At 49.6% G+C, this 24579-nt stretch overlaps 1 protein-coding gene across 1 annotated transcript in view; it reads left to right on the top strand.

Annotated features, from left to right (window-relative positions):
- EPHA10 (EPH receptor A10) overlaps positions 1 to 22031 on the top strand; it is a 41526-nt gene extending 19495 nt beyond the window's left edge. Inside the window, exons 6-17 of the mRNA XM_007947620.2 lie at positions 5336 to 5469; positions 9091 to 9262; positions 13074 to 13182; positions 17217 to 17278; positions 17407 to 17532; positions 18606 to 18791; positions 19313 to 19374; positions 19614 to 19817; positions 20145 to 20294; positions 20566 to 20759; positions 21550 to 21705; positions 21917 to 22031. Coding sequence (XP_007945811.1) covers positions 5336 to 5469; positions 9091 to 9262; positions 13074 to 13182; positions 17217 to 17278; positions 17407 to 17532; positions 18606 to 18791; positions 19313 to 19374; positions 19614 to 19817; positions 20145 to 20294; positions 20566 to 20759; positions 21550 to 21705; positions 21917 to 22031 — 1670 coding nt within the window. The remainder of the gene's footprint in view (positions 1 to 5335; positions 5470 to 9090; positions 9263 to 13073; positions 13183 to 17216; positions 17279 to 17406; positions 17533 to 18605; positions 18792 to 19312; positions 19375 to 19613; positions 19818 to 20144; positions 20295 to 20565; positions 20760 to 21549; positions 21706 to 21916) is intronic.
- The last annotated feature ends 2548 nt before the right edge of the window (positions 22032 to 24579 follow it).

A 24579-nucleotide genomic window follows, 5' to 3' on the forward strand; every position in this document is an offset into this window, starting at 1 on the left:
GGTTTCTGTTGAGAAACCCAAGCTTAGTCTTATTGGTTGCCCCTTGTAGGTAACTTTTGGTTTTTCCCGTGCTGCTCTCATGATTCTTTCTTTGTCTTTGGTTTTGGTAAGTTTGATGATGATATGTCTGGGTGATTTTCTTTTGGGGTCTATCCTGTTTGGAGTTCATTGGATTTCCTGAATGCATATATCCTTATCTTTCATCATACCAGGAAAATTCTCTTCCAACAAATCTTTGGCAATTTTCTCTGTGGTTTTATTTGTGTCTTCTTGTTCTGGAATTCTGATTACATGTAGGTTATTCCTTTTGATGGTGTCCCACGTGGCCCTGAAGCTTTCTTCATTTTGTTTTGATATTTTTTCTGATTTATCCCTTTCCAAAGAAGTGTTCAGGTATTTGCCTTCAATCTCCTTAATTCTGTCTTCCATTGATTCAATTCTGCTCCTGTGCTCATTCAATGTCTTATTTATTTCTGAAAATTTAGTATTAATTTTCTGGATGTCTGTGTGTAAATTTTGTATCATTTCTAATTTTTCATTTATCTTGTCATTTTGTTCTTGTATTGTCTTTTGAAATTGTTCTAGGGCTTTCTCTGTGTTTTCCTTGACCTATCTCTCAATTCATTGAAGATCTCTAAATACAATTTTTTTGAATTCCTTATCAGGGAGTTCCATGCTGCATCTTCCTCAAGGATGTGTTTTGGGTCTGTATCCTGGTCCCTTGTTTCTACTGCTTTATCTTGATTCTTTGTGAGGACTGTGATGCTCTGTTGTCTCTGAGGTGTTGTGACATTTTTGGGTTTATATTTAATTGGTGATTGTATGATGGAGTGATTTACCCATGATTTTCGTTTTCTTTGTATGTTATCTATGCAAGCAGGGTACTGTGCTCCTCTATTTGCTATTTGACAGCACTTAAACACTTACCACCTGTCTCCTTTCCTGTTCTCAGCCTCTCATATGTCCCTGCCAACCTTGGCAAACTGAGCCTATTCTTAGGTCCCTGGAATACGAATAAGAATGCTATCACTTTAAAATCCAAAATGATTACCACTTGTAAAGTTCAAAATGGCTGTGTCCTCTGTCACTTTAAATATCCAAAATGGCCACCTCTTGTAAATATTCAAAATAGCTGCTCCCTTGGTCACTTTAAATATCCAAAATGGCTGCCACATGTAAACAATCAAAATGGCTGTGCTCTCCAGACAGTGGAAAATCAACAGCTCAGGTTGTCTTCCTCCTTGCTGTCCCTTCCTAGTCATAGGCCACCAGCACTGTCATCCCGGCAGCCCTTGGTGACCAGGGCTGATCTTTAGGTCAATTCTCAGGACCCAACACCACTTGGAAATATTCAGGCTGTTGGTCCCATCAGAGTAGCTGACAGTCTGCAACTCCAACCGTCTCCGTACTCACTGTTTTTTTCAGATTTTTCCACTAGTTGGTGCCTAATCCACTTCTGTATAGTTCCTTTCAAAGCTCAGGGCTCCAGGATTATCTTCTGTGTCTCTGTCAATTAGTTTTTCTCTTCTTTTTTGAAGAGGGTCTGTGTCTCTTGTCTGCCTATTCTTCCATCTTACTGGAAGTCCTCCCATGGTGTTTTTAGTATTCTTTGCCAACCCCACAATTGAAAGACATAAATGCTTTTTTGGTCTTCCTTATTCATTGTCCAGCTCTCACATGCATATGAGGTGATTGAAAATACCATGGCTTGGGCTAGGCACACCTTAGTCTTCAAAATGACATCTTTGCTCCTTAACACTTTAAAGAGATAATTTGCAGCAGATTTGCTCAGTGAGATATGATACATGATTTATTGACTGCTGATTCCATGGGTGTTGACTGTGGATCCAAGTAAAATAAAATCCCTGATAACTTCAGTTTGTTTTTTTTTTTTTCCATTTTATCATGATGTTGCTTATTGGTCCACTTGTGAGGATTTTTATTTTCTTTATGTTGAGTTGTAATCCATACTGCAGACTGTAATCTTTACTTTTCATTGGTACGTGCTTCAAGTCATCTTTACTTTCAGCAAGCAACGTTGTGTCATCTGCTTATCACTGTTTGTTAACGAGTCTTCTTCCAATCCTGATGCCACGTTCTTCATACAGTCTAGCTTCTCAGATTATTTGTTCAGCATACAGATAGAATAAGTATGGTGAAAGGATACAACCCTGACACACAACTTTCTTGATTTTAAACCATGCAGATTCCCTTGTTCTGTTCAAATGACAGCCTGTTTGTCTATGTACAGGTTCCTCATGAACACAATTAAGTGATGTGGAATTTCTGTTCTTCACAATGTTAGCTGTAATTTGTTATGATCCACAAAGTCAGATGCCTTTGCATAGTCAATGAAACAGGTAAACATTTTTCTGGTTTTCTTTGCTTTCAGCCAAGATCCATCTGACATCAACAATGATATAATTCATTCCATGTCTTCTTGTGAATCCAGCTTGAATTTCTGGCAGTTCCCTGCCAATGTACTGTTGCAACTGTTTCCAAAGTATCTTCAACAAAATTTTACTTGCATATGGTATTAATCACTTTGATAATTTCCACATTCTGTTGGATTATCTTTTTCTTTTTTGAATGGGCACATTTCATATAAAATAAATCTCAATCCTACTGACTTTACCAGAAGAATTTCTTAGCTCACAAAAGAAAACTAGAGGTAGAGCTTAGTTGATTTAACATCTCAACAGTGTCCTCAAGAACCCTGGTTGTCATTCCAGTCTGCCATGAAGAGAGGCTGGCTCTCTCATAGTGGCAAGGTGGCTGCAGAAGCTCCAGACATCACATCCTTTCTGTCCAGAGGCAGCAAAAAAAAAAAAAAAAAAGTTTCTTCCTTGTTGGTATCTTTTTAAGAACAAGAAACCTTTATCAGAATGCACCCTCCCATCAGACTTTCCCTTTTGCTGACAAGAACTGGATTATAAACCTACTCCTAAACTAATTATTGGCCAAAGGTAAAGAGTGCACACAAATGTCTTAAGACAATCAGAATTTATATGAGTTTTCTTGGGGAGAGAGTGGACCCTGAATCAAAATTGGGCTCAGCGAGCATGGAAGGGGGACATGCTGTTCAGTAGGTTTCCAGTGATGTCTTCTCAACTCTTGGTCTCACTTGGGGCCACATCTTCAGCTGAAGAGCAGATGCTTCAGCTGTTTTCAGCTCTGTTCTCAGAATCTGTTAGGCTTCTATCTAATGGGTAGTGCTTTCACTGCTTTTATTAATTCTATCTCTCTGCTGTGCCAAATGGAATATTTTCCTACTTCTGTATCCTGGTCAAAGAATTCTGGTGGTGCAGTGGTTAAAGTGCTCAGCTGCTAACCCAAAGCTTGGTGGTTTGAACCCACAAAACCACTCCATGGGAGAAAGATGAGGCAGTCTGCTTCCATAAAGATTACAACCTTGGAAACCCTATTGGGGGCAGTTCTACTCTGTCCTATAGAGTCGCTATGAGTTGGAACCTACTTGATGGTAGTGGGTTTGGATTGTTTGTTTGTTTGTATACATCCTGGCTGTCTGATGCCTTTGAATGAATGAAGTTCAAGAAAAATGAAAAAATGACACTCCAAGCCTCTTCCTACCTTGTCTCTATCTACAGAGACGGTGCCACCTCTCAAGATGCTTCATCACTTACCTTCCCGTTGTGCCCCAGTTTTTTCTGGGAGCTGCTGACTCCAAGTGGATTTAGGCTGAGAGGCACTCCCAGGGATCGGGAAGAGCACTTTGCCTCAGAAAGCAACTCTGCAGTAGAGGGATGAGTGCATTGTCCAGTTGACAAAGACCTTGCTTTTATTTAAAAAAAAAAAAAAAAAAAAATGGCCAGACAGTAGGGAAGCTTTTAAGTTATTTTTAGGATAGAAGGCCATGTCACTCTGTGGGCAGCGTGGCCCAGGAGTTCACTACAATTACATTTTCAATCTATTTCCACTGGCTTTATCATGGGTAGAAATACGCCATTGCACCATCCCCTTCAGCCTATTCTGGCAATCAGATATCAGGACTAGTTTATGGTGATGTAGTGGGTTTTCAGTTCCTTTTGTATCTTTGTATTTTCATTGGAATTTGGTAGAGATTGGAGGTGGAGGGAAACCATTAAAACTGAAAGTCATTCATTCATACATTTTTCAGAGTGAGCTACACATGCCTTGTCCCTACTTCCTCGACTCACTGCCATCTGATTTTGACCTCCCTTCAGTCCCCCGAAGTCATGTTGTTAAAGCCAGCAGGCACTTTCAATCATCATCTTACTCTCTCTCCTCAGCATCTGGGACTGTACCCACTGCCTCGTCTTGTTGGTAAACTTGCATTGAGCATTTGCTGTGCTAGGTATGGTGCCAAGTCCCTCATGTACATGGTTTCACAAAATTCTCACAGCATGCCTATGTCATTACTGTTTTCATTTTACACATGAGAAAAATCTAAGCTCAGAAAATGAAATCACTTGTCCATTGGCCAAAAGCTAACATCCACAAGAGTCGGGAGGGGACTTTCTTAAATGTTCTCTTCCCTGAACTTCTATCTATGACCTTGTTTTGTTTCTGGTTTTTGTCTGACTTCTCTGGTTCCTTCTCTTCAGTACCCTTTGTTGGCTCCTTTTCCCTTGCTGGTCTCTTAAACATTGATGTTTCTTGGAATTGTTATACTTCAAAGTTTTTCCTCCTTCTTGTTATGCGTTCTCCCTTGGCAATACCATCCAGTCACTTTCTGAGTGCTCCCAACCTCCATCTCCCTCCTAGACACCTTTTCTGGAACCACTATCTAGCTGCCTTTAAGGCATCTTCTCTTGGATATCCCTGGACTCAGTACATCCAAAGTGAAGCCATGATCTTTCCTCCTAGTCACCTGGAGTCTCTGCCTTGATTCAAGCATTATCACCTCTTGACCAGACCATTAGAATAGTCAAGTAGTTGGTCTTCCTGCTTCCCAAATTTCTGATATCTCTCAGACCACAGAAAGTGTTGTAATCCTGAGGGATTAGAACCAATGCCAAGAGGAAAGGTGGAGTGCAGGGGTAGGTCAAGCAATAGGCAGTCCAGCACTTTCCACCTTAGTATCCACAGAAGAATGCTGGGGGTGAGGTGAGAGGGGTCTCGTATCCCTTCAGTCTCACAAAGACTCTGACTCTCAGCCCCATAGACTCCTCTCCTTCGGCCCTGCCCCTGGATGGGTGGGTGGGGGGGCTCTTGCTCCACTCTCATCCCTTAGGCTCCATCCTCAGGCTTCTTTAGCCCTGCCCCTCATCCCTGCATGCTCTGCCTTTCCTGCTCCCCTGACCCTTCCCTACATTCCTGTGCAGGACTAGAATCACACATTACTTAATTTCAGCACCCTGGGAGGAGGATGAGATCCGCAGGGACCGAGTGGAGCCCCAGAGTGTATCCCTGTCATGGCGGGAGCCTGTCCCCTCTGGAGCCCTTGGGGCCAACAGCACGGAGTATGAGATCCGATACTACGAGAAGGTGAGCCTGGGTCTGGGAGGGACCAGGAGTTAGCTTGCATTACCAGACATGGTCTGCTTCCTTGCCTGCCAGGTTTCCTCTTTTTCATGCCTTCCTCCTAGCAAATCCTCCCTTACTTTTTTCCAAACATATCCACCAGCCTCCTAAGTGGCCTTCCAGGCTTGAGTTTCTCCCCTTTTCCTGAGCTCACCACAAAATCCACTTAATTCACTCTCCCGTCTTTCCCCTCAAGTCTCCATTCATCACCAGTCATCATCTTCACCATATTTGCCTAGGGTTTACAGTTGACAGAGAGATTTCTCTGGAGGCCAACCCAGGCTTTGTGGGGCAGAATATTTATTTATTTATTGTGATTTGGGTGAAAATTTACAGAGTAAATTAACTTTCCATACAGCAGTTCACATATGCTTTGTCTCATGACACTGACCACAACTCACCACAATGCAACACCTCCCCTCCCACTTCCTCCCGACACTTACCTCTTCCCTGTGTCCATCCCTCCATGTACCCCTGCCCCCTGAGCTGTCTCCCTGTGCATAAATAGCCCTTCTTTCTCCCATGATTGTTCTCTCCAAGGAGTGTATCTACCTCAGGTAATGTGGGGCAGAATCTTATACATGCATTTCGTATAAGATTTATGGGGAAAAAAAAATTCTTATTTTCTTCAAATTTTACAAACATGTATAACTATGTGCACATGTTACTAGGTCCAGTGGTGTGCTGGCATATGATTAACAACCAGTTCTCCAGAAAGTATGAATTTTTATTATAAATTATACAAAAAAAACCAAACAAACAAACAAAAAAAAACCTCTCACTGCCATTGAGTCAGATCTGACTCATGGCGACCCCTCCTTGGGTTTCCTAGGCGGTATCACTATGGAAGTAGATTGCCCAACCTTCCTTCCGAGGAGTGGCTGGTGGGTTTGAACTGCCAGCCTTCTGGTTAGCAGTCAAATGCCTTAGGTATTATGCTACCAGAGCTCCTTAAATTATACCAATATAAAGAATATTGAGGAAGAGGAAGACACAAAGAGGTATACAAGAGGTACAGACAACAAAGATAAAATCTTTTACGTGTATGATACTGTGTTGTCAGTGATAACAAATGTTAAATCTACAGGTGGATAGACTGAATGATCAGGTATGTCTAGGCAAAAGGGAATTTACTGATGACCATATATAAGTTTGGCAGATGATATTTCTACATATGTATTTGTATGTGCTGTAAGAATGTCCAAATATATAATAGAGTTAACAAGGGGCAAAGTTATGATAACTTCTTGGTCACAACCACCCACTCTGAGGGAGCATGGGACCCATGGCCTTGGGACTATAGTTGCAGGGGACATCCAGCTCAATTGGCATAACATATTACACAAAAACAAACAACTACAACAAACTAATATGTAGCACCTGACTTACAAATAATAATAAAACATACCGTACCCTTTATTGGAAATTCCATATAGCTGATTGATTCTCCTAGAATGCTGTCATTGATTTTTGCTGGCCTCTTGTATCCATAGTTTACCTTCCAACCACGATTTGACAAATGGAGTTATGTTCCATTGTTAACTCTTTTGCCCATAAATTTATTGTGGAACTGCTTAAATCTGTTACATAATCTACTAGTAAACCACTTCTCACCTTAGTGCAAATTATATTCATTAAAGTGAAATCTCTTTCAGCTTCAGCACTACATGTGTCAGAACTTCACTCATTCCTCAGTCACAAGAAGGGAGAAACTTTTATTTGAGAGGCCTCATTCATTTGTTTGCTGAATCAGTAATCGTTTTTGAATACCAGAAGTGTTTTGAGAGCTGTGAGTGGGGGGGTGAACAGAAAGGAGGAGGGACTTCTGGGTCACTGCCTAGTGTATGACCTGGGTAATCTAGAGATGTTGGTGCCTCTGGCTGAGGTGCAGAACTAGGGAAGAGCTGGGGTGGGGTGGGGGGTGGGACGGAAATGGTAAGCTCGTTATTGCTCATGTGGTATTCCAGGGGCCCATGTGACATTTAGGTGGACTTGCACATCTGAAGCTCAAGGGAGAGGCCTGGACTGGAGAGAGAGAAAAAGAGAGAATGAGTTGGGGGCTGTCAGCATAGAGAGGTGTCTGAAGGCAGGAGACTGGAGGAGATGACCTCATAGGAACCCTGATGTTTAGGAAATAACAGCAAAAGACATTGGAAAGAAGCCAGGAATGTAGTAAGTGCTTAGAAAGAGCCCATTAAACCAACACTTGGGGATCAGAACTGAGCTGCTGCTCAGCGTACCTGCTCACGTCATCCTCATCTCCCACATGGCCCTCCTTTTCCAGGCTTAACCCACCTGGTCCTTAGTCAGAAAGTGTGCATTTGCAGGAAACAAAAACCTTCAGACAGAGAAGCAAATACGAAAGGGGTTGTATTTGAAAGGCTTCAGGGAAATTTCATGGAACCCAACAGCTAGGCTACCTAGGTCTGAAGTAATGTCGGGTAGATTTTCATCTCCACTTCTCTCTGCACACCAGCTTCCACCTGCTGTGCAGAGAGGCTTGTGCATAACACTTCCTGGCTGCCCCCAATTGGCAGTCTTGCTCTCTCCCCACCCCCAATCTACCCTACCTCATAAGTCCAGGAGCCATTACCTCTCTGACTTTCAGTGGCTTGTTGAAGTACGTGGAAGGGAGATTCTGATTAGCCCAGCTTGAGTCCAAGTCTGCCCCTATTTTTGAATGCCATGGCCAGAGAACTGGGGCCATAGAGTACCAAGAGGGTACTGCCCTTGAGGTGACTGTGGGTGTGGCAGGGGCTCTAATAAAGGAATGTGGGCAAAGACACAATGTTGGGGGCATTTCTAGTATATATGTGTTGTGGGTGGAGTTGGAGGTAATATGATATAGAGCAGTAAGCACTGACATTTCTTTGATGTGTGATTTTGGGTAAGTCTCTTCACCCTCTATGAACATCATAAAAAAGAAAAATACTGATTTCACAAGGTTGTTGTGAAGATTGAAGGAAGTAGAACACAGTAGCTGGCAATTGGCAGGCACTCAATCAGGGATAGCTGTTGCTCTTAGCACTTTCCTACAGGGGACATTGGGCAAGCAAGCTTCTTTACTCCTCTGAGCTCAGTCTCCTTATCTATTAAACCAGTAATACCTCTCATCCTCCATGCCTTGTAGGACAGTTGTGGAAATCAGATGACAAGTGGATGGAAAAGCTTTGTGAGCCATCAAAGACTGGGCAGTTGTCAGAGCTCCTTTTCTCTGAGGCATCAGGCCCGCTAGAGCACTGGACCAGCTTGGCCCAGGACTGCCATGCCCTGATGCCCATCGTTCTGTCATCCCCAAGAAGAAGGCTTTAGCACCTTCTCTAGAGTTTCCCTTAGTTGGAGGTATGGCTTCTCTCAGCTACAAGCACCAGTGTGTGAGAGGAAGGAGGGGGAATTTGTGAGAGAGGAGTTGTTGGAGATCCTACAGAATCTGTGGCATTTCCCCAGGACAGTTGGGGTCAGGTTCTTCCACTCAATCTGTGTTCACTGAAGGGTATTTCTCTAGCCTTCTGGTTCTTTTCCCCACTGGTGTCAAGACAGTGGTCTCACCCTGAGTCTGGGCCTCCTCTCTCAATCCCTTCCTAGGGTCAGAGTGAGCAGACTTACTCCACTGTGAAGACAGGGGCACCTGCAGTCACCGTCACCAACCTGAAGCCGGCCACCCGCTACGTCTTTCAGATCCGGGCAGCATCCCTGGGGCCTTCCTGGGAGGCAAAGAGCTTCAACCCCAGCATCGAAGTCCAGACCCCAAGGGAGGGTAAGTGGTGTGTAGAGAGGGACCTAGGCAGAGAGCATCTGGGATGGGGTGAGGCAGGGAGACAAACGGAGAGGGAGAATTATCTGTGCCTCATCCAATTAAGGGAACTGCAGAACAGTTTAAGTACAATCTAATTAATTAACTAATTTGGAATCCACTGATGAATGCCTATTCACTGGCATGAAGCAGATGGGTGCCTGTCCTCAAGGAGATTGCTGGTGAGGGGCTTTACGACCAGCTGGCACCCATGTCTCAGTGGTGCTTCTCTGCCTCTGACCTATCCATGTCTTGTGGAAACATCCTGAGTCCTCTGCAAGCCTTCTGCCCTCTTCCTGGCAGGGGTTGGTTATGGTCTTTTGGTCACCTCTGGCTCTGACTGTGTAGTTCTTGCTCTCACTCTGTTCCTTCTCTCTGCCATAATATTGACTCAAACATGGATGCAGTCCCTTTCCCCACAAGGTCTTGGAGTGTGGAGCAGACTACACTGAAGGCCGGGGGATAGAAGGTCCGCTGCATCGCAGCAATAAGCAAAACCGAAGGAGAATGGTATACTTTAAATGGGTGCATTTTGTGCTATATGAATCATATCTCAATAAAGCTGTTATCAAAATAAAACTAAAGCTGAACATGAGATTGCCTGATCTGAACATCTCTGGCCTCCCAACAGTATTGTGCTGCTTTTTCTCCCCTCTTCACTTTCCTCCCCTGGTCCCTCTTCTCCTCTGCCCACCCTCAAATTCCCTTCCAGGATGTGTGCAGAGCAGTTTAGCTATCTCTTTTGTTGTTCTGTCTGCTGCTAACCCAGCCCTCAGGATCTCACCTCTATCTGCCCTGAGCAGCTCATGAAACTATTTTCCTGAACAAAGGCAGTTCCCTCTAAGAGGCATCTGGCACCAGCCGTCAAGATAATAATTCTTTCCAACCTGCTACATGACTTTAATCCAAGATAGGAAGAGCTCCGAGCCCAAAGGGAAGTGAAGATAAAATGTTGAGGGAGTTTGAGTCCTGGGGAGGAAGACAGCACTTCTTGCTTGGATGGATGCCTGTCTCATGCCAGACCTTGGTCAGGTGCTGGAAAGAGGAGATTAGAGCCATGTCTTGAAGGCTGGGAAACATTTGAAAATGTGAAGATGGCCAGGGAAGGCATTTTTGGTAGAAGCAGCCTTCTGAACAAATTCATGGGGTTTGGCTGGAGTGAGTGTGGAGGAGGTAGCAGCTGGGGGCTGTAAGCTGGAAACAGCTGGTGATTTCTGTTCATTTCATGCTTCTCTATCAGTAGGGACTGCCCAGGTCCCCAGCCTTCCTTGCTATGGGAGAATGAGGCTCCCAATCTACAGAACACTTTTTCCAATGGGCTATGACCTCAACTCAGGCTCATGCATCAGCACTGTATTGGTTATCTATTGCTGCATAACAAAGTATCACAAAGCTTGGAGTCTTAAAGTAACAGACATTTGTTATCTCATAGTTTTTGTTGGTCAGGAATCTGAGTGCCACTCACCCAAGTACCACTGGCTTAGGGTCTCTCACAGGCTGCAATCCCAGTGTCCTCTGGGGCTGCAGTATCTCATGCTTAACTGGAGGAGGATCTGCTTCCCTACTCAGGCTCTTGAAGCATGTTTGCTGGAGACCTATAGTTCCTTGTCCCATGGGCTATTTCATAGGGCTACTCATAACATGACAACTAGATTCTTTCAAAGACTGTGAGCGAGTGAGAGTGCGAGAGGGTGCCCAAGACAGCAGCCACAGTCTTTTTGTAACCTAATCTTGGAAGTAACATCCAATCACTTTTGCTGTGTTCTGTTCATTATTAGTGGGTCACTAGGTCCAGTCTATACCCAAGGCGAGTGAATACCTGGGGTGGGGATCCAGAGGGCTGCCGACCATGACCACCTTGATCTTCGTGCTCCACTTCTGTGTCGTTGTGTCCGTGTCCTCATTTCAAACAGCCCTTGCAAATTCCAATCTCCTTCTGCCACTGGCTGTGCCTTAGCTTCTGTTCTCTGCCTCTGGAACCTTAGGCTCTGAATTCCCCTCTCTGACCCTAACCTCACTGGCCTCTAACTCTCCCTCTTTTGCCCCTCCTCACTAGCTCTGTGATATTCTAGAAACAGCTTTCTGGGTCCTACCTCATCTTCCAGGCTCCAGCCCCTCCTGGCTCCACATCTGTCTCTACCTGGACACTTCAGAAATGCTCTGCTGCCTCTTACTCCCTGGAGGCCTTTCTGCACTGCCCTGCCAGTCCTCAGCTGTGGGTCATTCTCCTCCTCCTGTCCATGTTGAGGCTGAATGGTGCCTGGAGAAGTCTATTTCCCCAGTGTCAGTTCAGCCTTAGAGCTGCTCAGCACTTGCACCATCTTCCATGTTGTTGTTGTTGTTATGTGCCGTCGAGCCAAACCCGACTCATAGCGACCCCTCCTTGGGTTTCTGAGGCAGTATCACTACAGAAGTAGGATTGCCCAACCTTCCTTCCAAGGAGTGGCTGGTGGGTTTGAACCGCCAGCTGTCTGGTTAGCAGGCAAGTGTCTTAGCCACTATGCTACCAGACCATCTTCCATAGTCACTCCAAACCTTCACCTCTTTTAAGCAACTCCCTGTCATCCCCACCCTCAACCCAGCAGACCCCCTTGTTCCTTTCTCCTCATCAGGAACTCTGTCCATTGCACCCTGGCTCCCTATTGTCCTCAGGATAAAGTTCATACTCCTTAGCTCAGCATTCAAGGTCCTTCACGTTCTACTCCTTCCCCAGTTCCCTGCATCCTCCCACCCTCCAGCTACACATCTTGCCACTCTGCTTCCATACACACTCTGCTTCCAGCCATGTGCGATGACTTACCATTTTCCAGACCCAGCATGTTGCATTGAAACATCATCAAAAACGTTTTCAGTTGTCCAGGTGTCGTTCAGATGGCACCTTTTCTGTGAAGCCTTCCTCACTGGCTTTAGGAAGAAATCATCGTGCCTGTCTCTGCTCAGATCTGCCCATCTTGTTTCTTTTTCATCCTACAGTTCAGATTTTTGTTTCTGTATCCCCCACTGGTCCATGCATTCCTCCAGGGCACTGCTGTCTCCCCAGCACTGGCACCAGCCTGATACATGGTGAGCATGTGAATATATGCCGGGGTGGATAAGTGGATGGATGGTGCCGAGAGCCCAGGGTCCCCAGGACTTCTTCCTTTGGGAAATAGTTCAAAGCAGAGACTTTGGAGTCAGGTGGAGGCTTTTGGAGTTAAGTTCAAATCTTGGGTTCACCATTTATTAGCAATGTGGCCTTGGGCAAATTATGTAATTTTTCTCAACCCTACTTCCCTCGGCTGTAAAATGGAGACACTACCTTATTGGATTGTTCTGATGATGAAACAAGATCATGTATTTAAGGCACAAAGCACCTTGTCTTGAATAGAGTTAAGGATGCATTAAATATTAGCTCTTATTATTCTCACTGGTGAGCAGTTTGGGTGGGGAATGGGGGGTGGGAGAAACTCAGATCAGAGGCCATTCCCCCCAGAGCCACTTCAAGTCTCTGTTGCCCTGCTGAGAAGCAAAGAGGAGGCTAGGCCCTGCCTGCCTGGACCCTTGTTCCTGTCTCCCTCTCAGAGCTGGGCAGCAGTAGGAGTGGCCTGCTTTGGGAGAGGAAGCAGCTCTTGAGATTCCATGTGCTACTGTGGGTTGGTGGGCCAGCCTTGGTCGCTCTGCTGCTGGTAGGCAGTACCACATACAGCGATGCTGCTGGGAGTCCTGCCACGGGGTGAAGACAAGAGTGTACCCTGGGCCTTACCCAACCTGCCTCAGCCTAGTGCTTTTCTTCCAGCCACCTCAGGCTCCAGGGACCAGAGCCCTGCAGTTGTCGTCACTGTGGTGACCATATCAGCCCTCCTTGTCCTGGGTTCCGTGATGAGCGTGCTGGCTGTATGGAGGAGGTAGGTGGATGGTCCCAGCCTGGGTGACCCCTGGTGAGTGTTGTTCCTGTGCATATTAGCATGTGCTCACAGGCACTTAGCTCTGTGTAGGCATTTATTTGTTGCATACGTGTAGATTTGCACATGCAAGCACATTGCTGTGTAGATACAAGCATGGAGAGTCCTGGCCCCTCCCCACCCCCACTGCTCCTGCAGCAGCCAGCACTGCTGCTAGCTCAGCCGCTCTGGGATGAAGGGGATTTAGCTCCTTAACTCATTAAATGTCAGAAGGCATCACTGAGGATGGAATCAAGCGCCGGCTGCTCCAGTGTGATTAGGATTCTCCTGAGGAGCCCAGAGGCCCCCAGCCCTTGCCCCCAAGGGATCTTGAGGCCCTTGAACACAGGCAAAGGGAAGAAAGGCAGAAATTTTATGTGGGCTTGTATGTGGGAGGGGGGAGGACAGGGAGGAGAATTCATAAGCCAGAAACCCCCTGCTCCCAGCAGAAAGAAGCTTGTGGGAGAGTGGGCAGAGAAAGGGAATAGGAGGAGGTGCAAAGATGTAGAGCTTGAGTCTGGCTCAGAGAAGATTCCAGTCCTTTTGCTCGCAGCACAAGCCTTTTTAGCAGCTTTATGGCCCTATTTTCCCACTCTACTCAGGGCCACCTTCTGTTTCATGCAGAGACAGCCCCGCTGGGTACCAGCCGGGGGCTGAAGCCAGCAGACTGAGAGGGTTGGCAAGTCTGCATGAGCTGGGCTGGGGCTACTGACACGTGAGGAGCTGCAGAGAGAGATGGGCTGGCTGGGGGGCCTCAGCTCAGCATCCTGGAACTGCCTGTGGGCTGCAGGGCCAGTGCACATTCATTTGACACTGCCTGCTTGGCCTTGATGAGGCACTGAAAGGGATAGAGGAGAGGACAGTGTCCTGCAGTCTGAAGCCAGCTCTGCCTGTGCAGGTGAGTCAGGAAGGCAGGACAGGGGTGAAGAGCCCCTTCCTTATGGGACTTAAAGGTCCTTGTGGACCTGGTGGAAAGGCAGGACTAGATAGGAGCTAAGAGTGGCTTGTCCTGGCTCTGGAAGGCAGAGAGAGAGGAAAGAAGCAAGCAAGGAGCATCTCCTCTTTGTGGGCTGGTCTTCAGCTGTCTAGAGCAGAGACTGCAGGACTGGATCAGCTGTCTAGGAATGCCTTGGAGTCAGGTGGGCTAAAGTAGACAGAGCAAGCCAGTGGTAGGTTTCAAACCTTGTTCAAAACCATACTGCTCTGAAATGGTGAGGATCAGCCAGTCTGGTGCTGAGATACAGACATACTCCTTCAGGGTGCCTGTCCTTTGCAGACTCTCTGTAGCCTCTCTCACACCTGTCCCTTCCTCTGCATGTCTCTGCGTAGCTGATCCGTGCGGGGCCTCCTGCCCTCCAGGCTCGCTCTCCGTCCATCCTGGCTCTCCTCACTTCTCGCTAGAGGGTGTTGTCCGGTGGAAGCGTCTCATCTTCTCTTATCTGCCCCTTCATCACTCCTCCATTTACTCAACCCTTCCTCTTTATCACTTCCCATCTCCTGGATGCCCTACCCTGCCATCACCCTGCGAGACTTCAGTAGTCATTTGATAACTATCCCAAACCTTGGCCTCTTGGTTCTTTTCTTCCTTGTTCCCCTGGACCTTCTCTTCTGTTCTACCTCAGCCTCCCTTTCCCATATCCTGACATGGACCTTGCCATCACCCAGGATTGCTCCATTTCCAAAATACCTAATCCAACTCTTCCACCCTTTGCCTGCAAACTCCCTGTCCTTCGTTTACTCTCTCAGCCACATCTGTCACTCCTGTTCTTCACCCTCATCAGTCCATTGACCCCTCGACTTCTCACCACCAAACCTGCGCACCTGCTGTCTCTGTCCCCATCTTCTCTCCCTCCTTTTGCTATAGTGGAGGTACCCTTCCTCCAAGCCAACTTCATTCTACCAGTGACCTGGATCCCACCCTTTCTTACCATCTCGAGAACCATTATTATTTATCAGGTCCCCCCCCACACGTAATTGTTGTTGTTGCCATTGAGTGGATCCTGACTCCTGGTGACCCCACGTGTGCAGAGTAGAACTGCTCCAGAGGGTTTTCAAGGCTGTGACCTTTCAGAAGCACATTGCCAGGCCTATCTCCCAAGGTGCCTCTGGGTGGGTTTGGATTGCCAACCTTTTGGCTCATACCTGAGCACTTGACAGTTTGTGCCACTCAAGCCCTCCATCTGCCACATAATAGCTAACATTTATTGAGGACTTACTAACTCTTTGCAACCATGCTGTTAGGTGGGATTATCTTTATCCTCAATTTAGTGAGGAAAACATGGAGCCATCCCAGCCCCACAGCCACTGAGTGGAGGAACTGGGAAGCAAGTCCATGCAGTCAGATTCCAGAGCCCATGCTGTTAACCACCTTCCCATGGCCACCTCATCCTACACGTCAGCCTTTTTACTGCTTCCTATCAGTGCCTACATGGGATTGAGTCTCTCTCAGCCCATTCGTATTCTCTCTTGCCTTCCTCGCCTTTTCTTTCCTTGGTTCCTGTGACCTTGCCACCCTGATTTCCCTCCCACTTCCCTGGCAGTTAGTCTTCTCTGCGGCTTCCTTCTCCTCTACCCGGCCTCTAAGTGTTGGTGTTCCTAACTTGTTCCTACTCTCTCTTCTCAGGCTCCATCCTCTCCCTGGGCAATGCTCATGGCTCCCAAACTGTATTTTCCGAGCAGGTCTCTCTTCTAAGCTCCAGACACACACATCTCACTCCCTCCTCATTAACCCTCCCTCCTCGTCCCATGGGGGCAGTGGTGGTTCAGTGGTAGCATTCTCGCCCTCCATGCAAGAGACTTGGGTTTGATTCTCAGCCAGTGCACCTCACACACAGCCACCGCCCAGCTGTCAGTGGAGGCTTGTATGTTACTACGATGCTGGACAGGTTTCAGCAGAGCTTCTAGATTAAGACAGATTAGGAAGAAAGGCCTGGTGATCTGCTTCTGAAAATCAGCCAATGAAAGCCCTACCAATCACAATCTGATCTGCCACGAGTCAGAGGCTGACTCCACAGCAGCTAATGACAACACGTGTTGCACAGGCCCTACAAACTCAAATGTGTAAATGTAAATGTGAACGTATGATCTCCCTCCAAACCTACTTTCCCCCATCTTGGTAAATGACACCACCATAAACTCTGCTTTAGTTTTTCCTAACTTCGCCTCTCCTTTCTGCATACCACAAATCTCCAAGTCTTGTGGCTCCTGTCCCCTAAATCTCACTCAAGTCCTCTTATTTCTCCCATGTCCACAGTTACACCCATAGTCTGCACCACCTCTATCTCCTGCAGGGACAGCGGCAGCAGCCTCTACTCAGCAGCCAGGATGATCTTTATAAAATGCAAATGGAATCTCTGGCACTCCCCTGCTTAAAGCCCCCCAGGGACTCTCCTCTGCTCCCAGAATAAAAGCCACTGTTTTTATCTCTGACCGGCAAAGCCCTGCCTCTGGGGGCCCCAAATGCCAGTCTGTGGCTTTGTTGATTCTGGCGCAGTCCCTTGGCCTCTGTCTAGGAAGCCTTCTTTGATCACCAGGAAGGGTCAGGTCGTGTCCATCTTGTGTTTCCTAGTACACTGCTCTGCTGTAAGTGGGCTTTTTTAGTTCACCGTCAGTGTTTGTCTTTCTGCTTAGACTAGAGGCTGCCAGAGCGCAGGGCCTGCCTGTCTTGTTCCTCCTGTTTCACAGCATGGAGGCAGGAGGCAGATGGAGGTTTAGTGTGGATTTGGATGCTTCTGGAGTGGCAAGAATTTTCTTTGTGTCTTAAGGTGGAAAATATCTTTCATAGGGTAGGGGGTTAGGTCCGGGGCTAGAGTTGTATGTGTGTTATGTGCAGGGGGTTGTCAAACCAGTGAGAAGCTTTCAGTCAGTCAGGACAAAAAGGTCTCTCACCTGGAACATAGACCTTGTCCTTTTGGGCACACAAAAAGGTGCCTATGCTCAGTGTTGGTGAATTGGGGAGGGCAGGGGTGGTCTAGCTCAAAAAGCGACTCCGCCCCCAGGCCCTGCAGCTATGGCAAAGGAGGTCGGGACGCCCACGATGAAGAGGAGCTGTACTTCCACTGTGAGTCTGCCTGGAGCGGTGGCCTCCACCTTCTCTGGTTTGCTAGCCCACTTCCTTGCTGTACTAGCCCTGCCCATGGTGGAAGTCTCTTTCCTCAGGCCCATCTATTTCTCTTCCTGTGCCCACAGTCAAAGTCCCAACACGCCGCACCTTCGTGGATCCTCAGAGCTGTGGGGACCCACTGCAGGCTGTACATCTGTTTGCCAAGGAGCTGGATGCGAAAAGTGTCACACTGGAGCGGAGCCTTGGAACAGGCAAGCCGGGCATCTGGAAGCAGGGTTCCCATTGGGAAAGCTTAACTTCCACCCCAATCTCTGCCCCGACCCCAGCCTCCACCTCCATCCCAATCTCCACTGACGTTAGAAGCCCTGCCTCAAGCCTCTACCCCAGTCCCTACCCTACCTGGGAAGCCCTGCCTCCAACCAACCAAGCCCCACCTTCACCTGGAAAGGAGATTCCAGGGTAGGAGGGGAAAAGAGGTAGAGAGGTCTGTGACCCTGCCTTCCTATCCTTTTCTCATCCCCAAGGTGACTCTGACACCTCTCCATTCAGGTCGTTTCAGGGTTGGCCTGTGCAGACTATCACAGCAGCCCCAGGCCTTCGTAGGGCAGTAGGGAGGGGCCTTTGCCAGGCTCGGGGACCAGATACCATGGGTTCTTTTTAGTCCAGGCTCTGCCACTAACTAGTTGTTTGACCAGGGGCACATCCCTTCCCTGCTCTGAGCCTCAGTGTTTCTCTCGTCTGTAAAACGGGTATGACATCTGCCTCATACTGGGCTGATGTAGGCATGGCCCAACACTCAGTTCAGAGCCTGGTGACGCAGTGGGTGCTCACTCTTTACAGGTCGCTTTCCTGCATGCTTTCTTCCCGTTTACCAAACCCCTGCCTCTTGTGCTCAGAGGAGGTGGGCTGCTTTCACCAGGACCCTGACACCACCCCCGACACCATTGCCAGACCCACTGGACAGAGCCAGAAAGGGACTGTGGGCAGAATAAATGTTATGGTCACCCCTCCTGTTGATAATGGGTTTCATGGCTTTTGAAGCCTTGACATATGCACTCTTGAGGCTTTGGAACCTCCCTGGGAGGCAGGCAGGGAGGGCTGTTATCCCCATTTCACAGAGACGGAAACCGAGGCCAAGAGAAGGAAAGAGAGGGGAGGCCCAAGGTCACACTGCTGGTACTTGGTTTACTGGGATCAAGAGCTCCAAATCCAGAAACAACCCATGGCCCGAAGTTGCATCTCCTCAGCTCACCCTACCCTTGTTGGCTAGGTTTTGGAGGGAGGGTAGCCTCCAAAGAGTTTCTGAGGTGCTGCTTCCCCACAGGACGGTTTGGGGAACTGTACTGTGGCTGCTTGCAGCTGCCTGGCCGCCAGGAGCTCCCTGTGGCCGTGCACATGCTGAGGGATGGCTGCTCTGACTCACAGAGGCTCAGCTTCCTGGCCGAGGCCTTCACCTTGGGCCAGTTTGATCACAGCCACGTTGTGCGTCTGGAGGGCGTTGTCACCCGAGGTAAGGCCCAGGGCTCCACTTCCTGGCTCAGCCCAGGAGTCTAGGGAGTGGACATGATGTGTGGGAGGGGTCACTTCTGCTCCTCTGGCTTCTCTAGGCCCTTCCCTCAGCCATGACAGGGAACCCCTAAACTGCCCAGGATAGATCCCATCTAGGGACCTCGAGTTCCTTTTATGGATTGAGGGTGACTGGGCCCTATGACCTGGAGTGGCCACTCTGACCCTGGACCTTTCTGACTTGTGGTGATACTCTTATGGGAGTGAAAGAGCACTTGGGCCTTGAGTGACCTTTCTTAGTAAACTTGTTACAGTTCCTGACCTTGGCCTTTGTCCCCCTATGGACAATTTCCCTTCTCTTCCTTGTATAGAGGGTACTAGGGTCAGGTAGGGGTTGGGGGTGGCAAGATTAAGAAGCTTGGCCTGGGTTCTGCTATCTTGGCGTAGCCTAGGGCCTGGGTGGGGGAGCATGTGTGCACACAGAGTGGAGTGGACCCCTTAGCATATGTGTGTCCCACTTCCCAGGAAGCACCTTGATGATCATCACCGAGTACATGAGCCATGGGGCCCTGGATGGCTTCCTCAGGGTGAGTGGCCTGGGCCCCAGGGTGGAGTACTGGTGCCCATAGTATTCTCAGTTCCTCATTTTTCTCTTTGGTGGGGTTTCGAACTAGCATCACTCCTTAAAAAGAAGTTCACTGGCCAGGTAGCTTGGTGAGTCACAGGGGTAAACTGAGGCCCAGAGAGGGCTAAATGACTTCCTGGGACCACCCAGCACCAGGGGATCAGAGTATGCAGCCCTTGCTTAGTCTGCTTCCCCCAACAGCGGCACGAGGGACAGCTGGTGGCTGGGCAGCTGATGGGGTTGCTGCCAGGGCTGGCGTCAGCTATGAAGTATCTGTCAGAGATGGGCTACGTCCATCGGGGCCTAGCAGCCCGCCGTGTGCTGCTCAGTGATGGCCTTATCTGCAAGATCTCTGGCTTTGGCCGAGGGCCTCGGGACCGAGCGGAGGCTGTCTACACTACCATGGTGAGGACCCCCTTGCTCAGCCAAGCCTGCCTGGTCTGCTTGTTTCCCACCAAACTGTACTGGAGTCCCACCTCCCCAGATCCCTAGCCTGCTGTGTCAGGATCACTCTCCCACCTAACCCTTCACAGCCGTTCCTGACTAAATGCCAGTGTGGATACCCCCTGGTGGTCAGCTTGAGGGCTGTCCCTAGAGGTGAAGCTGCAGTTGGGAGGGTGGGTTGTCTTGGGAGAAGGCCAGGTGGGCTTGATCTGGGGCTCTGTGGGCTTGTGGTGGTGGGAGGTGACTCCGTTTCTTCCTGCCCCTGACCTTCTTGCCTGCTGCCCACAGAGTGGCCGGAGCCCGGCTCTGTGGGCTGCCCCTGAGACACTTCAGTTTGGCCACTTCAGCTCTGCCAGTGATGTGTGGAGCTTTGGTGTCGTCATGTGGGAGGTGATGGCCTTTGGGGAGCGGCCCTACTGGGACATGTCTGGGCAGGACGTGAGTGACCTGTGACTCCAGTTCCCTGTCTTCTGATCCTGTTACCTCTGACCTCAGCCCTCAGCTTTCAGACCTCTGCATCTGACCCTTGACTTCCTAGCACCTGGTCCCCTCTTCTCTGTCCACATACTTTCCCTACACTGGCCACCCCCTTCTGCCTGGCTACCACCAAACCTTCCTTGGGATGGGTCATGTGTGCACGTATGAGTGTGTGTATATATGTGTTGTGGGGACCTAAAGCCTCCCACCTGCTCTCCACCGTGTGGCCCAGGTGATCAAGGCAGTGGAGGATGGCTTCCGGCTGCCACCCCCCAGGAATTGCCCCTCCCCTCTGCACCGACTGATGCTTGACTGCTGGCAGAAGGACCCAGGTGAGCGGCCCAGGTTCTCCCAGATCTACAACATCCTGAGCAAGATGGTGCAGGACCCAGAGCCCCCCAAGTATTCCACCACCACCTGTCCCAGGTACACCTCACACCTCACTTGTCCCAAGTATATTCCCATCTATCCCCACCCAACCAGATACAGCCAACCTCTCCCCCATCCATGGGTGGCCTCCCCACCTGTCCAGGCATGACTTCTTCAAGGTTGCCCACATAGATCTAATACTGCTGCCAGCCTCTCACTCACACTTCTACTTCCTGGCTCTTGCCCCCACATATCCCAGGTACAAATGAGCACTGACTGGATAACTGTATGTGGTAATGTTGTTGTTGTTGTTGTTATGTGCTGTCGAGTCGGACCCGACTCATAGTGACCCTTCCTTGGGTTTCCAAGGCAGTATCACTACGGAAGTAGATTGCCCCATCTTCCTTCCAAGGAGGGGCTGGTGGATTTGAACTGCCAGCCTTCTGGTTAGCAGTCAAGTGCCTTAGCCACTATGCTACCAGAGCTCCTGTATGTGGTAATAGTCCTAACAAATTTATAGTTCCAATAAAAAAAATGAGTGAAATTTATATTATGATCCCAAATATGAGCCATCTCCCTACCTGGCCTAGTCATAGTCCACCTCTTCCAATACTCCTGCTTCCTTTAACTACCTCAGGTACAACCTGCTCTCTACCTGCCTGAGTACTTTGTAACCCTCACATGTTTTAAGAATGCCCAGCACCCCTGTATGAGTCAGGTATACCCCTGGGACTTGGTTGTCCTCCTCTTCTCCTGTACTTTCTCAGCTGGTCTCTCCTCAGGAAAGCTGCCAGGTCTGGGAGCCAGATCCTTGCCATCAACTGACCACAGCTCTTCTGACCACCAGGCCCCCCACCCCGCTGGCGGACCGTGCCTTCTCTACCTTCCCCTCCTTTGGCTCTGTGGGTGCGTGGCTGGAGGCCCTGGACCTTTGCCGCTACAAGGATAGCTTTGCTGCAGCTGGCTATGGGAGCTTGGAGGCAGTGGCCGCGATGACTGCTCAGTGAGTCTAAGGAACCCAGGTGAAGGCCCGGGGCTTGGGCGACCAGAGGTTCCCTGGTGCTCCCTACTTATATGGGAAGTCCCAGCCTGTCTTAATTGGAGGCCCTTCCCTCTCTGCAGAAGGAGAGGGACCGCTCATGCAGAGAGAGAGAGAGCATCCTGGGGGGAGTAGAAGATGGCCAGGCCTGGGACTGACCAGCTCTTGTTTGCAGGGACCTAATAAGCTTGGGCATCACATCGGCTGACCATCAAGAGGCCCTCCTCAGCGGGATCAGCACCTTGCGGTCACGAGTACTTCAGCTACAGGGCCAGGGGGTGCAAGTGTGAGCGGCCCCCCATTCTATCAGGCCAGGACCTCAGTGGGGGCCCAGACCTCCAGCCCGATGCAAGGACCCTGGCAAGCTACTGTCCTCTGTCATGGGAGTGTGTGCTCTCTTCCTCCACTTGGGCACAGAGCTCATCCGGGGCCACAGCCTCCCCTCATTTCACTGCCTACCCCACCCATTTCCCCTAACTGAATGCCTCAGCTGATTTAGTTTCACCCCCTTTTTCCCCCTAAAAAAGGCTCAAATTCCTGGGGAGGATCCATGAGATTACAGCGTGAGGAAATTCAAGGTCTCAGAGACAGAGGTGGGGCAGGGACGGAGAGGGAGGATGGTATACTTCCATCAGCCCAGCTCATGCTCTTCGGTCTTCCACATCCTGTCCTGGGAGACCCGCTGAGGGGGCACCCATTAGGCCTGGCAATAATGACAGCTGCCTCATGGCCTAGGCTTGAGAAGCTAGGCCAAGGGATAGGGTCTTAGGCTTTCTGGGCCTGGGCTGGGGCTTACCTGGATGCTGGCCCCTGAGGTCCAGGTAGGCAAAGGTGGTGCTGCGCTCAGGGGCTGGACCCTGAAGGCCCTGGTTACAGAAGCTGAGTTCTGTTCTTGGGCTGGCAGCTCAGGGTGAGGGCAAAGGTCCTGGCTATTCAAGGTCCTGGTGCTTGCCCGGGGCCCCACAGGCCTCCTATTACATTCCTTTTATAAACTCACAGGCCAGGGCATTCTGAGAGGAGCACGAAAGATGTTTTCTCCCCGGGGATCTCAGAGCTTTGCTTTCCAGCATTGTGGCATGGTGAAGAGGAGCCCCTCAGAGCTGGACCTTCTCTGACAGCCTGAGAAAACCAAGGCCCAGTGAGGAGTCAGTGCCAGAGCTGGGCTTAGAACTCATGCTGCCCCATTCCCAATCCAGGGATGAGGCCGGCTCTGGAGAGCGGCTCTTTGCCCTGCAGTACCAGCAGTCTTCCCCAAGGCAGCCCAGGTCACTGGGCTATTATAGAGGTGACCCTGCTTGTTCAATCCAGCCTCCAATGGACTTCTGACTCCCTCTGACTTCTGCACAGCTCTGGTAGAAGTGATTGCACTGAGCTAACTCCCAGCTGTCCAGAAGGACTCCCTGGAAGTAGTGGTTCTCATGAGGCTGAAGCTTTCAGAGCATCAGGGAGGTCGCTGGGTCTGGGTCTGGGTCTGGGCTGAGCTGGTCCCAGTCACCAGTCACCCTCAAGATATGCCTGTTCTGGGTCTGGCTGTGTGCAGGTGGGGAGTGGGAAAGAGTTGAGGGGTGGATGAAAGGAGTGAATGAGACAGAGGCTGCCATCGGAGGGCTCAGACTAGGCAGGCGATGGCCCCAGGTGCCAACAAGTAACAAGGGTGCCTTCAAACAGTATGCCAGGACCCCAGGGAGAACTAGATGGTCTGTGGGAAGGTAGGCTGGAGGGGGGATGGACATGTGATGTGTAGGTGTGAAGGGGTGCTGGGAAGGTTTCTTGGCTATCAGTTGAACAGGGCCTTGTAGGGGAGATTTTTCTTTAGGGTGAGTGGAGTTTTCAGCAGGCCAGATGGGGAAGCTAGAGCAAGAGAAGTCCAAGAGGAGCTAAAGGAAGAGCCACAGGCTGGGAGGTGCAGTGCATCTTTGAGGAGCACCTGTGGTAGGGGTGATGACTCATAGCAGTGCCTTTGGCCTGCCCCTGCCAGCTGGAGTTCTTCTCTCCTTGGGGTCTCCCATCCACCCTGCTCCCCCATCTACTGAGCACCTACTCCAGCTCAGTGATTTGGGGTGCTGGGTAAGATTGAGATGTATTTCCACCTTTGACGGGGGTGGGAGGGTCTCCTGCCAAGTACTCTCTAGGCTCTGCCCTCTCTCCAGGGACATCAGGAGAGGACATGGCCTGAAGGCCAGTGTCCGTTATGGGTAGAGGGAGCCTCATCCCCACCTCCAGCTATATCAGTCATTCTCTAAGGGTCAAACCCCGCCCCCCCCCCCCCCCAGCTGTACTGCAGAGGGGCCCCTGGCTGTGTTACAGGGCTTCGGTGTCCAGGGTAGATCTCCCCTCCACTGAGGAGTGAGGTCCCAGAATCCTGATGGGCCCCATGCCCAGGCCTGCACAGGTGCTCACATGATGCAGGGCAATGGCTCTCTGGGAGCCCCCAGATCTATTTTTCTATGGACCTTGTTCACTGGACAGAGGGAGGTGGCTGCAGCCTCTGACTCCTCATCTAGTCCACCCGGGGGGGAGGGGGCTGGCTGGGAAATATTTCCTTTGGCTAATTCTGGAAATGTTTTTATATTTCTTGGGTTCTATATGCAGGACAAAGTAATAAAAACTAGTCTGTGATATGGTACCTCTTCCAGGACAATTGCTGAACCATCGAGCAGTTTATGTGGGAGGGTTTCTGCACACACACGCATGCGTGTACGCGCACACACACACATACCGTGAGGGGAGGCCTCCAGTGCATGGGTCTGAGATCTCTCAGCCTAGTGGGGGACACATTTAGGAAACTCCTCCAGGGGAAGAGGTGACTGAGGAGTGGGCTAGAGATGGTATGCGTGT

The sequence above is a fragment of the Orycteropus afer genome, unplaced genomic scaffold, assembly GCF_000298275.1.
Source record: "Orycteropus afer afer isolate SDZICR_OR568_19922 unplaced genomic scaffold, OryAfe1.0 scaffold00192, whole genome shotgun sequence".
In the NCBI taxonomy this organism is placed as follows: Eukaryota; Metazoa; Chordata; class Mammalia; order Tubulidentata; family Orycteropodidae; genus Orycteropus; species Orycteropus afer.